Source organism: Ranitomeya variabilis, chromosome 2 (genome assembly GCF_051348905.1).
Source record: "Ranitomeya variabilis isolate aRanVar5 chromosome 2, aRanVar5.hap1, whole genome shotgun sequence".
Lineage (NCBI taxonomy): Eukaryota > Metazoa > Chordata > Amphibia > Anura > Dendrobatidae > Ranitomeya > Ranitomeya variabilis.
The window spans coordinates 415,654,550-415,671,332 of record NC_135233.1 but is presented as its reverse complement, the minus strand read 5'-3'; the positions used below and the strand labels follow the sequence as shown (position 1 = coordinate 415,671,332).

The following is a 16,783-nucleotide window of genomic DNA, read 5'->3' as shown; positions in this document are numbered from 1 at the left end:
CCAGTGAGGTGGAGGGAGTTGTCCCACTGTAAGGGCACTGAGAAAAGTTCATGTGTGTGCTACTTACAGAGGATGTATACCACGAAATAAAGATCAGCCTGTGTTTATTAAGAAAGAATAAAAGGAGTTTCTGTGGCTTCTTAAAAAGGAATCGCTATAAAAAGCAGAAAGTATCTGTGACAGCTGTACAGACAATGAAAGTGATGACTGAGCCTTATGGAAGGATTGCCACTTACTATATAATTAGTATGAATGGGTGTTGGGGTCGTGCATCTCTCTGCCCCGATGCACATTTCATCCACACTTCTTAAAGGGAATCTGTCACCCCAAAATTTGCCTATAAGCTCACTGGCATCAGGGGCTTATCTACAACAGTCTGTAATGCTGTAGATAAGCCCCTGATGTAACCTGAAAGATAAGAAAAATATGTTAGATTATACTCACCCAGGGGCGGTCCCAGTGCGGTCCGGTCCGATGGGCGTCGCGGTCCGGATCCAGCGCCTCCCATCTTCATACGATGACGTCCTCTTCTTTGCTTCCTTCCGCGGCTCCTGCACAGGCGCCGGGAAAGGTCAGAGAGGCTCGGTGCCTGCGCACTGCAGTATTTTGCTCTGCCCTCAACAGGGCAGATAAAGTGCACCTGCGCAGGAGCCGCGGCAAGAAGCAAAGAAGAGGACGTCATCGTATGAAGATGGGAGGCGCTGGACCCGGACCGCGACGCCCATTGGACCGGACCGCACCGGGACCACCCCTGGGTGAGTATAATCTAACTTTTTCTTATCTTTCAGGTTAAATTGGCTTATCTACAGCATGCTGAAGATAAGCCCCTAATGCCGGTGGTCTTAAGGCCCCGTCTCACACAGCGACGCTGCAGCGATACAGACAACGATGCTGATCGCTGCAGCGTCGCTGTGTGGTCGCTGTGTGGTCGCTGGGGAGCTGTCACACAGACAGCTCTCTCCATCGACCAACGATCAGGGGAACGACTTCGGCATCGTTGAAACTGTCTTCAACGATGCCGAAGTCCCCCTGCAGCACCCGGGTAACCAGGGTAAACATCGGGTTACTAAGCGCAGGGCCGCGCTTAGTAACCCGATGTTTACCCTGGTTACCAGCGTAAATGTAAAAAAAAACAAACAGTACATACTCACCATCTGTTGCCCGTCAGGTCCCTTGCCGTCTGCTTCCTGCTCTGACTGAGCCGCCGTACAGTGAGAGCAGAGCGCAGCGGTGACGTCACTGCTGCGCTCTCACTTTACGGCGGCAGTCAGAGCAGGAAGCAGACGCCAAGGGACCTGACGGGCAACAGATGGTGAGTATGTACTGTTTTTTTTTTTTTACATTTACGCTGGTAACCAGGGTAAACATCGGGTTACTAAGCGCGGCCCTGCGCTTAGTAACCCGATGTTTACCCTGGTTACCAGTGAAGACATCGCTGGATCGGTGTCACACACACCGATTCAGCGATGTCAGCGGGACCTCAACGACCAAAAAAAGGTCCAGGCCATTCTGACACGACCAGCGATCTCGCAGCAGGGGCCTGATCGCTGGTACGTGTCACACATAGCGAGATCGCTACTGAGGTCGCTGTTGCGTCACAAAACTTGTGACTCAGCAGCGATCTCGCTATGTGAGACGGGGCCTTTAGCTTATAGGTGAATTTTGAGGAGACATATTCCCTTTAAGGGGGCATTCAGAGGAGAGAGGCCATAAGTTAAGAATAAGTGTCAGGATTCGAACCCAGCACCTCTTGTGCACCAGGAGGCAGCTCTTCCCTCTGAGCTATTCAGCTTGCTGGACAGTTCTATGCTAATCCAAATACTTGTACCTATGATGTTGCTGATGTCTCCACCCTGAGCTTCCTGTTGATCACCACTCTGAGTTTCTGATTGGCTCCATCCTGATTGCACACCCTATTTAAACCTGGCCTTGCTCTCCTTTCCTTGCATGATTAGGGTTAGATCTACCAGCCTCTAGTCAAGCTTCCTTCCACCTGCTGCGTCTTCATACGACATTGCTGTTCCTGATATCGACCCCTGGGTTTCCTGACTACGATTCCTGCTTATTCCTTCATACAACATTGCTGTTCCTGTGTATTGACTCCTTGGCTATCCCTGACTGTGCTACCTGATGGAGCTGCCCCTAGTGGTAGCAATATCACTACTCCAACCCACTTTAATCCATAACTATAAGGTTCACCAGTGAACTACCGTGAGACATAACATGTGACCCAATGCATGCTGCCACATATTAAGGATTAGAGATGATGTGGAGTGGCATGAGTCATTGTGGGCCCGCCCCATCATGTGACCTGCCAGGGGTAGTTGTCCCTCAAGCCGACAGTGCGGTCATGGCAACGACCGAAGTGTGTGCCAGCAAGTTCCGATAGCCGAGGGCGGTCCAGACCTGGAGGCGTGGTGGAGCTTGATGATTGCACTCTGCCATCACAAACCAAAAGCTATTGTGTGCCAATGTAAGGAAGGTGAGTGATTGGAGAATACATGTAACCCTATACATACCCCCTCATGTTCTATACAGCACACAACATATATTCACTATCCCGTCACATCACCCATAATATGTCTAGAATAGTACAGGGTTACATGTATTTTCTGGTCATATCTGTAAGAGGTTTTGCTACTACCAAAAGTTTTTGATAAACTTATAGTAGAAGTTGGCGAAACCCAAAAGCCTTTGTAACGCCTTCAAATCTTCTGGATGATCTCAACCCAATACCGCCTGGACTTTCGCTGGATCCATGCGAAAATCGGTGAACGATAACACATATCCTAGGAGAGGGATTTCCTCAACCGAGATTATACACTACTTCGGTTTGGCAAATAATTTGTCTCTTGAGTATTTGTAAGACCTGCCTGACATGTACCTGATGTGACTCAAGGTCATGTGAATAAATGAATGTCATCCAGATAGATAACCACGAATCTGCCTACCAGGTAACTAAAGATAACATTTATAAAGTGTAACAATTATAGTGGTACACTTAGGAATCTCTTGGCTTGAGACAAAAAGGCAGCAGAACCAGAGTATAGTGTAAAGTCTGTATTATTCAAATAAACACAGGTGCAAAGTATGAGCAAGTACAACACACAGCAAACAAAGGTGAAACCAGGAGAAGATTCTTTGCAGCTCTGCTGCAGGCAGAGTCAGTGTTTATATGCACAAACGTGGGTGCAGCATGTGCACATAAGTTCAAGAGAATGGCAAACAAGGTCCTTCTTAGGAGAAGATCTTTTGCAGCTCTGCTGCGGGCAAAGTCTTATGGGCGTAGCACTCTCTGGAGTAAGCAGATCATAAGGCACAGTTCATACCAGGGCTGGCAGCACTAGAAAAGTGTCCGGAAGCAGTGCAGAGCTACTAGTCCGGAAACAGTCAAATAAACAAGCAAAGGATGCCAAACAAGATTAGCTGTAGCAGTCTAAAGGTACCTTCACACGAAACGACTTTGTAACGATATCGCTAGCGATCCGTGACGTTGCAGCATCCTCGCTAGCGATATCGTTTAGTTTGACACGCAGCAGCGATCAGGATCCTGCTGTGATGTCGCTGGTCGCTGAATAAAGTCCAGAACTTTATTTGGTCGTCCGATCGCCGTGTATCGTTGTGTTTGAAAGCAAAAGCAACGATACCAGCGATGTTTTACACTGGTAACCAGGGTAAACATCGGGTTACCAAGCGCAGGGCCGCGCTTAGTAACCCTATGTTTACCCTGGTTACCAGCGTAAAAGTAAAAAAAACAAACAGTACATACTCACCTGCGCGTCCCCCAGCGTCTGCTTCCTGACACTTACTGAGCGCCGGCCCTAAAGTGAAAGTGAAAGCACAGCGGTGACGTCACCGCTGTGCTGCTAGGGCCGGAGCTCAGTCAGTGTCAGGAAGCAGACGCTGGGGGACGCGCAGGTGAGCATGTACTGTTTGTTTTTTTTACTTTTACGCTGGTAACCAGGGTAAACATCGGGTTACTAAGCACGGCCCTGCGCTTAGCAACCCGATGTTTACCCTGGTTACCCGGGGACCTCGGCATCGTTGGTCGCTGGAGAGCGGTCTGTGTGACAGCTCCCCAGCGATCAAACAGCGACGCTGCAGCGATCGGCATCATTGTCGCTATCGCTGCAGCGTCGCTTCGTGTGAAGGTACCTTAAGCTTACATGTCCCAGTAGGCAGGAGAAGAATGCAGAGTAATGCAGGAGAACCTCTGAGAGCTGAGAAGGTTTGCTGAAGAGGCGGACCCAGAGTTTCTGAAGAGGGGAAGTCTCTTGCAGCACAAGCCAGGGATTCAGGCAGAATACACAAGCAAGGAGTAGGAGGCAAGCCAGGCTTATAAAGACAGGGAAGTCAGATCACATGAGCAGATTAGAGGCAGCTGACACCATCTTGGAAAATGGCAATAAAGCACCACAGATGAACAAGAAATCCAGAGTCCTTACATAAAGTTTTGAAAGACGGCAGGCGCTTTAGTCAACCCAAAAGCATCACCAGATTCTCATAGTGTCCCTCAGGAGTATTGAAAGCTGTTTTCCACTCATCTACCTATTTAGGGAGCATGAGATTATACGCCCCCTGAGGTCCAGTTTTTTAAACCATTTTGCTCCTACAATCTGATTAAACAAGTCCAAGATGAGAGGGAGCAGATATGGATCCCGGACTGTTATCTGATTGAGTTTGTGGAAATCCAGGCAGAGGTGTAACCCCCCATATTTCTTCTTTAGAAACAAGAACCCCGCAGCAATGGGGGATGAGGGTGGTCTGATAGGACCCTTCTCCAAACTTTCCACTATATAGTCCTTCATTGCTTGTCTCTCTGGACCAGAGATATTATATAGTCTGTTCTTTGGAAGATTTGCCCAGGGACAAGATTAACAGTGCAGTCATAAGGATGATGGGGAGGAAGTTCTTAGCACCCCTGCTCCGAAAACACATCCCCAAAGTCAGACAGGTAATAAGTAGTGATGAGCGAATATACTCGTTACTCGAGATTTCTCGAGCACGCTCGGGTGTCCTCCGAGTATTTTTTAGTGCTCGGAAATTTAGTTTTCCTCACCGCAGCTGAATGATTTACATCTGTTAGCCAGCATAAGTACATGTGGGGGTTGCCTGGTTGCTAGGGATTCCCCACATGTAATCAAGCTGGCTAAGAGATGTAAATCATTCAGCTGCAGCAAGGAAAACTAAATCTCCGAGCACTAAAAAATACTCGGAGGTCATCCGAGCGTGCTCGGGAAATCTCGAGTAACGAGTATATTCGCTCATCACTAGTAATAAGGCACAGACTGGGTATCCACCCTTAAAATTGTTTAACCCCTTCACCCCGAAGCCTGTTTTCACCTAAGTGACAGGGCCAATTTTTACAATTCTGACCACTGTCACTTTATGAGGTCATAACTCTGAAACACTTCAACGGATCCTGGTGATTCTGACATTGTTTTCTCGTGACATATTGTACTTCATGACAGTGGTAAAACTTCTTCGATATGACTTGCATTTATTTGTGAAAAAAACAGAAATTTGTTGAAAATTATGAAAATTTAGCAATTTTCAAATTTTTCGTTTTTATGCCCTTAAATTAGAGAGTTATATCACATAATATAGTTAATAAACAACATTTCCCACATGTCTGATTTACATCAGCACAATTTTGGAAACATAATTTTTTTTTGTTAGGGAGTTATAAGGGTTAAAAGTTGACCAGCGATTTCTCATTTTTGCAACAAAATTTGCAAAACCATTTTTTTTACAGACCACCTCACACTTGGAAGTGACTTTGAGGGGTCTATATGACAAAAAATACCCAAAAGTGACACCATTCTAAAAACTGCACCCCTCAAGGTACTCAAAACCACATTCAAAAATTTTATTAACCCTTCAGGTGCTTCACAGGAATTTTTGGAATGTTAAAAAAAAATTGAACATTTAACTTTTTTTTTTACAAAATTTTTACTTCAGATCCAATTTGTTTTATCTTACCAAGGGTAACAGGAGAAATTGGACCACAAACGTCGTTGTACAATTTGTCCTGAGTACGCCGATACCCCATATGTTGGGGTAAACCAATGTTTGGGCACATTGCAGAGCTCGGAAGGGAAGGAGCGCCATTTGACTTTTCAATGCAAGATTTGCTGGAATTGAGATCGGAACCCATGTCCCGATTGGAGAGCCCCTGACGTGCCTAAACAGTGGAAACCCCCACAAGTGACACCATTTTGGAAAGTAGACCCCCTAAGGAACTTATCTAGATGTGTGGTGAGCACTTTGAAACTCCAAGTGCTTCACAGAAGTTTACAATGTAGAGCCGTAAAAAAAAATTCATATTAATTTTCACAAAAAATGATCTTTTCGCCCCAAATTTTTTATTTTCCCAAGGGTAACAGGATAAATTGGACCCCAAAAGTTGTTGTGCAATTTGTCCTGAGTACGCTGATACTTCATATATGGGGATAAACCACTGTTTGAGCGCATGGCAGAGCTCGGAAGGGAAGGAGCGCCGTTTGACTTTTCAATGCAAAATTGGCTGGAATTGAGATCGGAACCCATGTCGCGTTTGGAGAGCCCCTGACGTGCCTAAACAGTAGAAACCCCCCACAAGTGACCCCATTTTGGAAAGAAGACCCCCTAAGGAACTTATCTAGATGTGTGGTGAGCACTTTTAACCCCCAATTGTTTCACTAAAGTTTAGAATGTAGCGCCGTGAAAATTAAAAAATCATTTTTTCTTTCCACAAAATGATGTTTTAGCCCGCAATTTTTTTTTTCCCAAGGGTAACAGGAGAAATTGGACCACAAAAGTTATGGTCCAATTTGTCCTGAGTACGCTGATACCCCATTTATGGGGGGGGGAACCACTGTTTGGGCGCACGGCAGAGCTCGGAAGGGAAGGAGCGCCGTTTGAAATGCAGACTTAGATGGATTGGTCTGCAGGCGTCATGTTGCATTTGCAGAGTCTTTGATGTACCTAAACAGTAGAAACCCCCCACAAGTGACCCCATATTGGAAACTAGACCCCCCAAGGAACTTATCTAGATGTGTTGTGAGAACTTTGAACCAACAAGTGTTTCACTACAGTTTATAACGCAGAGTCGTGAAAATAAAAAAATTTTTTTTGCACGAAAATGATATTTTAGCCCCCACATTTTTTTTCCCAAGGGTAACAGGAGAAATTGGACCACAAAAGTTGTTGTCCAATTTGTGCTGAGTACGCTGATACCCCGTATATGGGGGGGAACCACTGTTTGGCGCACAGCAGAGCTCGGAAGGGAAGGAGCACTGTTTTACTTGTTCAAAGCAGAATTGGCTGGAATTGAGATCGGACGCCATGTCGCGTTTGGAGAGCCCCTGATGTGCCTAAACAGTGGAAACCCCCCAATTCTAACTGAAACCCTAACCCCAACCCTAACCCTAGCCCTAACCCCAGCCCTAACCCTAGCCCTAACCCCAACCCTAACCCTAGCCCTAACCCTAGCCCTAACCCTAACCCTAATGGGAAAATGGAAATAAATACATTTTTTAAAATTTTATTATTTTTCCCTAACTAAGGGGGTGATGAAGGGGGGGTTTGATTTACTTTTATAGCGTTTTTTTTGGCGGATTTTTATGATTGGCAGCCGTCACACACTAAAAGATGCTTTTTATTGGAAAAAATAGTTTTTGCATCACCACATTTTGAGAGCTATAATTTATCCATATTTTTGCCCACAGAGTCATGTGAGATCTTGTTTTTTGCGGGACGAGTTGACGTTTTTATTGGTAACATTTTCGGGCACATGACATTTTTTGATCGCTTTTTATTCCGATTTTTGGGAGGCGGAATGAACAAAAACCAGCAATTCCTGGAATTCTTTTTTTTGGGGGGGGCGTTTATAGCGTTCCACGTGTGGTAAAATTGATAAAGCAGCTTTATTCTTCAGGTCAGTACGATTACAGCGATACCTCATTTATATAATTTTTTTATGTTTTGGCGCTTTTACACAATAAAAACTATTTTATATAAAAAAATAATTGTTTTTGCATCGCTTTTTTCTGAGAGCTATAACTTTTTTAGTTTTCTGCTGATTATGCTGTATGGTGGCTTTTTTTTTGCGGGACAAGATGATGTTTGCAGCGGTACCATGGTTATTTATATGCGTCTGTTTGACCGCGTGTTATTCCACTTTTTGTTCGCCTGTATGATAATAAAGCGTTGTTTTTTGCCTTGTTTTTTTTTTTTTTTTTTTTGCGGTGTTCACTGAAGGGGTTAACTAGTGGGATAGTTTTATAGAGCGGGTCGTTACAGACGCGGCCATACCAAATATGTGTACTTTTATTGTTTTTTTTAATTTACATAAATAAATGGATTTACTGGGAAATGTTTTTTTTTTTCCTTTATTTGGAGATTTTTTTTTTTTTTTTATACATTCTATTTTTTTTTTTTTTAACTTTATACTATTGTCCCAGGGTGGGACATCACTGTATTACATCAGATCGTTGATCTGACAGTGTGCATAGCACTCTGTCAGATCAACGATCTGACAGGCAACCTTAGGAGGCTTTCCGGCGCCTGCTCTCAGCAGCTCTTGCAGGCGCCGGCAAGCCAGGTCATTTTATGACCCGGAAGGAGTCCCGCGGCCATCTTGGATCCGGGGACTCCTTCCGGATTACCGGAGCAATGCGATCTCATCGCGTTGCTCCGGTGGGAGAGCGCAGGGAGCCCCCGTCCCTGCGCGATCCCCCTCTATGCCGCTGTCACTATTGACAGCGGCATCAGAGGGGTTAAATGCCCGCGATCGGCGCTAGCGCCGATCGTGGGCATTGCTGCGGGGTGTCAGCTGTCATATACAGCTGACACCCGCACCCGATCACCGCGGCGCTCAGCGTGAGACCGCGGTGATCGATGCGCCGTACTAGTACTGCTGCTGGCACTAATGCAGTGTCGGCAGCACAGTACTAGTACGGCGCATGGCGCGAAGGGGTTAAAGGTGTCCAAGATATATTGTTATAGGCACTTCAACCATACATATTACACCTTTCGATCCAAGTAAAGGGTCGAACACTGAAGAGATCCTTATAAAACATGATTTTATTCAATTAAATTTAAAACATAATAAAAAAGCAGAAAAAATGTCACAATAGCGGACACTAAGAACAGACTCAGAAGAAGGGTATACAAAGAGGCCAATATAATAAATTAGTTATAATAATGCATCAATCAATAGAAAAGAATATGTATAATAATACATTTCATCAATAATTGGATCTTTATATATTCATTACACAAGCATATTCACATGAATTTTTCCATCTCTTTGGTCCTAATGATGATATATTCAGAAACTGCCTTTGTATAGATATGAAAGGATAAATCCAAATTATTGGCAGTTCTGGATTGACCCACTATATACTGTCATCCTAAGCAGGTAAATATATCTACAGATTAACTGCTAGTTATATTTAATATACATCTCCTCCTCTAAAAAAATAAGTCACATGATCCAATAATGCCTGTTAGCTAATGCTGCCTCTACCTTGCAATTGAATGTTCACATTGGCTGGTATAATGTAACCTATAGTGCCCGGCAAGCTATAAGCAGATAAACATATTCAAATAAAGTGCTAAGTGCTGTGCATATTATACCTGATAATCAGAAATTCGTACTGGCTCTGGTGCTCGAGGTTGGGACATTTTTTCTGCTTTTTTATTATGTTTTAAATTTAATTGAATAAAATCATGTTTTATAAAGATCTCTTCAGTGTTCGACCCTTTACTTGGATCGAAAGGTGTAATGGGTATCCACCCTTGCAAGCTGGGTACCCAAGCAGCGTTCTTGACAATATTCACTCCACTTTACCACTTCCTGAGTCTGTCAATCTACTACAGGATTGTGCAGGGCTACCGTCGGATTGCGACGGATAGCTTCACATTTCATCTGCTTTTTGCCGGATCTGTCGAAAATTTGTTTTGTGTTGAAAAATCGGACAGCGGCAGATCAGGCGCCATCCGGCTTTTGCTAGATTGGAAGCCTATGGCGCCGGATCCATCATATGATGGAATCCGGTGACGGTTTCCGTTTTTTTTTCACTGAGCATGCACCGATTTTTGCATTTTCCATTCTGGGGTTCTCTCTCTCCCTCCTTCGCCCCGGGATCATCAACTATAAACAATTACCCGGAACAGCTAGTCGGATCTGGAAAAAAAACAGATCCATTGCATCAGTTTTTCACAATTTGCAATGGATCCGTTTTTTTCAAAATTCGCCGGATTGTGCCTGACGGCACAAACCTGATGTGTGAAAGCAGCCTTACTGTTGTTCGGGGTCATTACATCGCTAACCTGCTGCTATGCCACACCATGGCCAGGCTAGGGCCAGACCACCGCCAGATGTCCAAGAGTTACTTTGTCTGTCTGGACTTCTGTTGAAGCCTGCATGCTTCATGTCACTGACTATTCAATGTGCTGTTCTGCTGCAAAATCTCTGAATAACTTAAGTCTCAGCTTGATAAGAGAATTGTTTACATATTTTTCCCGTCTCTTTCAGCTCTCAGAACTTTCTTATGCCTATCAGGCAGCGCGATCTTGGGCTGTAGTGTCAGTATATAGGGGTGTGTGTGTAGTGTCGGTATGTAGCAGTGTGTGTAGTGTCAGTATGTGTGGTGTGTGTAGTGTCGGTATATAGTGGTGTATGTAGTGTCGGTATATAGTGGTGTGTGTAGTGTCGGTATATAGCTGTGTGAAGTGTCGGTATATAGTGGTATGTGTAGTGTCGGTATATAGCAGTGTGTGTAGTGTCGGTATATAGCGGTGTGTGTACTGTCGGTATATAGCGGTGTGTGTGTGTAGTGTTTGAATATAGTGGTGTGTGTAGTGTCAGTATATAGCGGTGTGTGTGTAGTGTCTGTATATAGCGGTGTATGTGTAGTGTCGGTATATAGCGGTGTGTGTAGTGTCAGTATACAGCGGTGTGTGTGTAGTGTCTGTATATAGCACTGTGTGTAGTGCCGATATATGTGTGTGTGTGGTGTCAGTATATAGTGGTGTATGTGTAGTGTCGGTATATAGCGGTGTGTGTGTGAGGACTGGCGGAATGCACCAAGTTAATATGGATGTTATAATTGGTGCGTTCGCAGCCTGGGGTCCATCGTGCAGGAGACAACCTGCTGCTAGAAAATGACGACACTATATGGCGGTATAAGTGAACTCAGTTACTTCACTGAGTCACACAGAAAAGAACACGCTGTGCCCTGTTAGCGTTACATGGGAACACAGCTAACTGCTGAGCTGATGGCAGTCAGTGATCGCGCACACAGAGAAGCACACAAAAACTCCTCACCGGAGGTGCCGGTATTCTAGGAGCTTATTTCAGCCGGGTCCCTGAATACAATCATACAAACTCCTCACCGGAGGTGCTGGTATTCTAGGGGCTTATTTCAGCCGGGTCCCTGAATACAATCAAACAGGCGCGACCACAATTAGCAAGCTCATAACATAAGCTGATACTAGTGCATGGCCGTGCGGCTATGCAAACCTTTTATAGCTGCAGCAGCTTCAGGACCTTCCTAGAGGACCAATGGAAGCTGCTACAATACCAGAGCAACTTCAGGACCTTCCTAGAGGACCAATGGGAGCTGCAGCAGTACCTGAGCATGTGACCCCTGACCTCCAATGAGAGGTCTTACCTTGGGCATGCTCAGAAGGGAAAGAGCAGGACAGTCCCAGAGACGTTTGCTCGCCGCTGACCAGTACTGGCTACAATGGCTGAGCCTGGAAAGGCAGCAGTAACCATCCGCACAGTATCAGGCTGAGCCAGACGCTGGGACCGACGTCTCCGCCGAGCAGGCTCCACTGCGGCTTGAGAGGAATGGAAGACCGCAGAGGAGATGGCTTGAGATTCCCCCTGTGCAGAGGCGGGAACTCGACCCCTAATAGTGTGTGTAGTGTCAGTATATACAGGTGTATGTGTAGTGTCGGTATATAGCGGTGTGTGTGTAGTTTCAGTATATAGCGGTGTGTGTGGTGTCAGTATATAGCAGCGTGTGTAGTGTCGGTATTTAGAAGTGTGTGTGTGTTGTCAGTATATAGTGGTGTGTGTGTGTAGTGTCGGTATATAGCGGTGTGTGCGTAGTGTCGGTATATAGCGGTGTATGCGTAGTGTCGGTATATAGCGGTGTATGTGTAGTGTCGGTATATAGCGGTGTGTGTGGTGTCGGTATATAGCGGTGTGTGTAGTGTCGATATATAGCGGTGTGTGTGGTGTTAGTATATAGCGGTGTGTGTGTAGTGTCGGTATATAGCGGTGTATGTGTAGTGTCGGTATATAGCGGTGTGTGTAGTGTCAGTATATAGCGGTGTGTGTGTAGTGTCTGCATATAGCGGTGTGTGTGCTGTCAGTATATAGCGGTGTGTGTGTAGTGTCTGCATATAGCGGTGTGTGTGGTGTCAATATATAGCGGTGTATGTGTAGTGTCGGTATATAGCGGTGTATGTGTAGTGTCAGTATATAGCGGTGTATGTGTAGTGTCAGTATATAGCGGTGTGTGTGGTGTCAGTATATAGCAGTGTGTGGTGTCAGTATATAGCGGTGTGTGTAGTGTCGGTATATAGCAGTGTGTGTTATCGGTATCAGTAGATGTAAGACTTGGTCTTGTGTTTAGAAGTGGTTTGGCTCTTATCCTAAGTCATGTGACAAGGCTCCTTAAAGGGTCGATATTGACTGTTAGGATTGCTACTTCCAATAGGTGGCACTAGAGTTCTAGTCCTCTTCCTCTCTGAAGAGTCAAAGTGCAGAAGAGAAACTGAAACGACAGCGTGTGAGGGAGGCGACTACACAGGGACCATTACAGGGAGGAATCTGCTGCTCTCCGGATCACAGATCTGTGAAGAAAATGAAGGATCTCAAAAATCCCCTCTATATACTGCTGATATCACTGGTGACCTCAGGTTAGTGTCAGTGCCGAGTTATTACTGGTGACCTCATGTTAGTGTCAGTGCTGGATCATTACTGGTGACAGGTTAGTGTCAGTGCCGGGTCATTACTGGTGACCTCAGGATAGTGTCAGTGCCGGGTCATTACTGGTGACCTCAGGTTAGTGTCAGTGCCGGATCATTACTGGTGACCTCAGGTTAGTGTCAGTGCCGGGTCATTACTGGTGATCTCAGGTTAGTGTCAGTGCCGGGTCATTACTGGTGACCTCAGGTTAGTGTCAGTGCCGGGTCATTACTGGTGACCTCAGGATAGTGTCAAGTGCCGGGTCATTACTTGTGACCTCAGGTTAGTGTCAGTGCTGGGTCATTACTGGTGACCTCAGGTTAGTGTCAGTGCCGGGTCATTACTGGTGACCTCAGGTTAGTGTCAGTGCTGGGTCATTACTGGTGACCTCAGGATAGTGTCAGTGCTGGGTCATTACTGGTGACCTCAGGTTAGTGTCAGTGCCGGGTCATTACTGGTGACCTCAGGTTAGTGTCAGTGCCGGGTCATTACTGGTGACCTCAGGTTAGTGTCAGTGCTGGGTCATTACTGGTGACCTCAGGATAGTGTCAGTGCCGGGTCATTACTGGTGACCTCAGGTTAGTGTCAGTGCTGGGTCATTACTGGTGACCTCAGGTTAGTGTCAGTGCTGGGTCATTACTGGTGACCTCAGGTTAGTGTCAGTGCCGGGTCATTACTGGTGACCTCAGGATAGTGTCAGTGCCGGGTCATTACTGGTGACCTCAGGTTAGTGTGATAATGTCAGTGCTGTGTCATTACTGGTGACCTCAGGTTAGTGTGATAATGTCAGTGCTGTGTCATTACTGGTGACCTCAGGATAGTGTCAGTGCCAGGTCATTACTTGTGACCTCAGGTTAGTGTCAGTGCTGGGTCATTACTGGTGACCTCAGGTTAGTGTCAGTGCCAGGTCATTACTGGTGACCTCAGGTTAGTGTCAGTGCCGGGTCATTACTGGTGACCTCAGGTTAGTGTGATAATGTCAGTGCTGTGTCATTACTGGTGACCTCAGGTTAGTGTGATAATGTCAGTGCTGTGTCATTACTGGTGACCTCAGGATAGTGTCAGTGCCGGGTCATTACTTGTGACCTCAGGTTAGTGTCAGTGCTGGGTCATTACTGGTGACCTCAGGTTAGTGTCAGTGCCGGGTCATTACTGGTGACCTCAGGTTAGTGTCAGTGCCGGGTCATTACTGGTGACCTCAGGTTAGTGTCAGTGCAGGGTCATTACTGGTGACCTCAGGTTAGTGTCAGTGCTGGGTTATTACCGGTAACCTCAGGTTAGTGTCAGTGCCGGGTCATTACTGGTGACCTCAGGTTAGTGTCAGTGCAGGGTCATTACCGGTGACCTCAGGTTAGTGTCAGTGCTGGGTTATTACCGGTAACCTCAGGTTAGTGTCAGTGCCGGGTGATGGATTCTGCATTTTCACATGATGATGAACATTTTGCCATCCGGTGTTTGGTATCCGGAGTCTTTGATTTGTAATGTTATAGCCTATGTAATCCTATGAAGACCCCGCAATTCAAAGGTTTGAGACAATAGACCCTGTCACAGCCTCGTCATCTGCATTGCTTCCCCAGACTAGCTGAAGATGGGATTAGATGCACCGCGTTACAGCCTGCTGTATCTATTGCTGTGTTCCTCATGTGATGAGGCACAGAGGCGACTGCAAGTGGGAGCTCAGCTTCTCTGCAGCAGCTCTGCATCACTGGGGCAGTAAATACTTTTTATTGGGACATGGATGGAAATTGCTGGAGAAGCGTCCATAATGGTTAATTGGGGGCTAAGGGCTGATTGACCCTCTGATGACACTTATTGGACACAGTCGTTTCTAGTGATTGCACATTTAGGGTATGTGCACACGTTGCGGTTTTTGCTGTGGATCCACAGTGGATTTGACGCTGCGGATCCGCAGCAGTTTTCCATGCGGTGTACAGTACAATGTTAACCAATGGAAAACAAAAACCGCAGTGCACATGCTGTGGAAAATTCCGTGCGGATTCGCTGCGGAAAAAAAGAAGTAGCATGTCACTTCTTTCTGCGGATTCCGCAGCGGTTTTCAACCTGCACCAATAGGAAAGTGCAGTTGAAAACCCGCAGAGGAATCCGCAGAAGAAACCGCGTGAAAATCCGCAGTGAAAACCGCAATGATGTAGTCAGTCTCAATGTCAGAGTCTGAGAGCAGTGTTTAATGGGTTAAAAGACAGTTGTTGGCAAGTCCTGTGTGTCACAGCCATTACCTGCCGGTCTGGGATGAGCTCGGCCTGACAGTTGCAGTGGTGACATCGGTGACAGCAGTGACAGAAGTGACAGCAGTGATAGTGGTGACAGCAGTGACACCAGTGATAGCGGTGACAGCAGTTGCAGAAGTGACAGCGGTTACAGCAGTTGCAGTAATGACAGCAGTTGCAGCAGTGAGAGCGGTGATGTCGGGGATAGCGGTGACAGCAGTTTCAGCAGTGAAGTCAGTGACAGCAGTTGCATCATTGACAGCAGTTTCAGCAGTGATAGCGGTGACAGCAGTGACATCGGAGACAGCATTGACATGGATGACAGCGGTGATAGTGGTAACAGCAGTTGCATAAGTGACAGCGGTGATAGCGGTTACAGCAGTTGCAGTAATGACCACAGTTGCAGCATTGACAGCAGTGATGTCAGTGATAGCGATGACAGCAGTTGCAGTAGTGAAATCAGTGGCAGCAGTGACAGCAGTTGCATTGACAGCGGTGATAGTGGTGACAGCAGTTGCAGCAGTGACAGCATTGACATGGATGACAGCGGTGATAGCGGTAACAGCAGTTTCATAAGTGACAACGGTGATAGCAGTTACAGCAGTTGCAGTAATGACCGCAGTTGCAGCAGTGATGTCGGTGATAGCGATGACAGCAGTTGCAGCAGTGAAATCAGTGACATCAGTTGCAGCAGTGACAGCGGAGGTAGCAGATGCAGCAGGGACAGCGGTGATAGCGATGACAGCAGTTGCCGCAATGATATAGAAATACTTGCCACTTATTTATTGAGTAAAGAATTTCCAGACATAAATGAGACGTTACGGTCAATACCTGACCTTCATCAGTCATCTGGATAGAGGAGATCTGTGTGGCAGCGTGCTGTGTTGAAGTCTGCAGTGTCCACTGCTAAGACAGGAAGCAGTTGTAGCAGTGACAGCGATAGCAGCAATGACAGCAGTTGCAGAAGTGACAGCGGTGACAGTAGTTACAGCAGTAACAGCGGTGACAGCAGTTGCAGCAATGATGTCAGTGACATCGGTTGCAGCGGTGACAGCAGGTGCAGCAGTGACATCGGTGATAATGGTGACAGCTGACAGCAGATGCAGCAGTGACAGCGGTTGCAGCAGTGACATCGTTGATGGTGACAGCAGTTGTAGCAGTGACAGCGGTTGAAGCAGTGACATCGGTGACAGCAGTTGCAGCAGTGATAGCGGTGACAGCAGTAATAGCGGTGACAGCAGTTGCAGTGGTGACAGCGGCGGCCGCCCGGCTCTTGGTGGGCTCCTAGGAGATCCGGATTCTGCCATCTTGGTTCTCTGAATCCCTACATCCCTATAAGATGCCCCCGCGCTGTCCGTCACATGATTGGCTGCAGTGTGGCCCTATTCTGGGCATCATGGCTTCAGTATATGTGGCCTTGGTGATTGGATAGGATGATTTGTCAGTGACCAGAGGGTGAGTCGCCCCCCAAGGAAGGATGGAGCTGACGGAGGTAGCGGAGCGCTGTACGGAACAAGGAATATTTCTCCGTCCTCCCAAGGCTCAGCGGGTTTGGATTTGTGACCCCCATGGTTTATTCTTTGCT

General features: G+C 46.4%; 1 protein-coding gene across 1 annotated transcript in view; it reads left to right on the top strand.

The window, feature by feature from the left end:
* The first annotated feature begins 12,783 nt into the window (after positions 1 to 12,783).
* Positions 12,784 to 16,783, top strand: part of LOC143806312 (uncharacterized) — a 175,316-nt gene continuing 171,316 nt past the window's right edge. Inside the window, exon 1 of the mRNA XM_077286556.1 lies at positions 12,784 to 12,921. Coding sequence (XP_077142671.1) covers positions 12,867 to 12,921 — 55 coding nt within the window. The 5' untranslated portion in view covers positions 12,784 to 12,866. The remainder of the gene's footprint in view (positions 12,922 to 16,783) is intronic.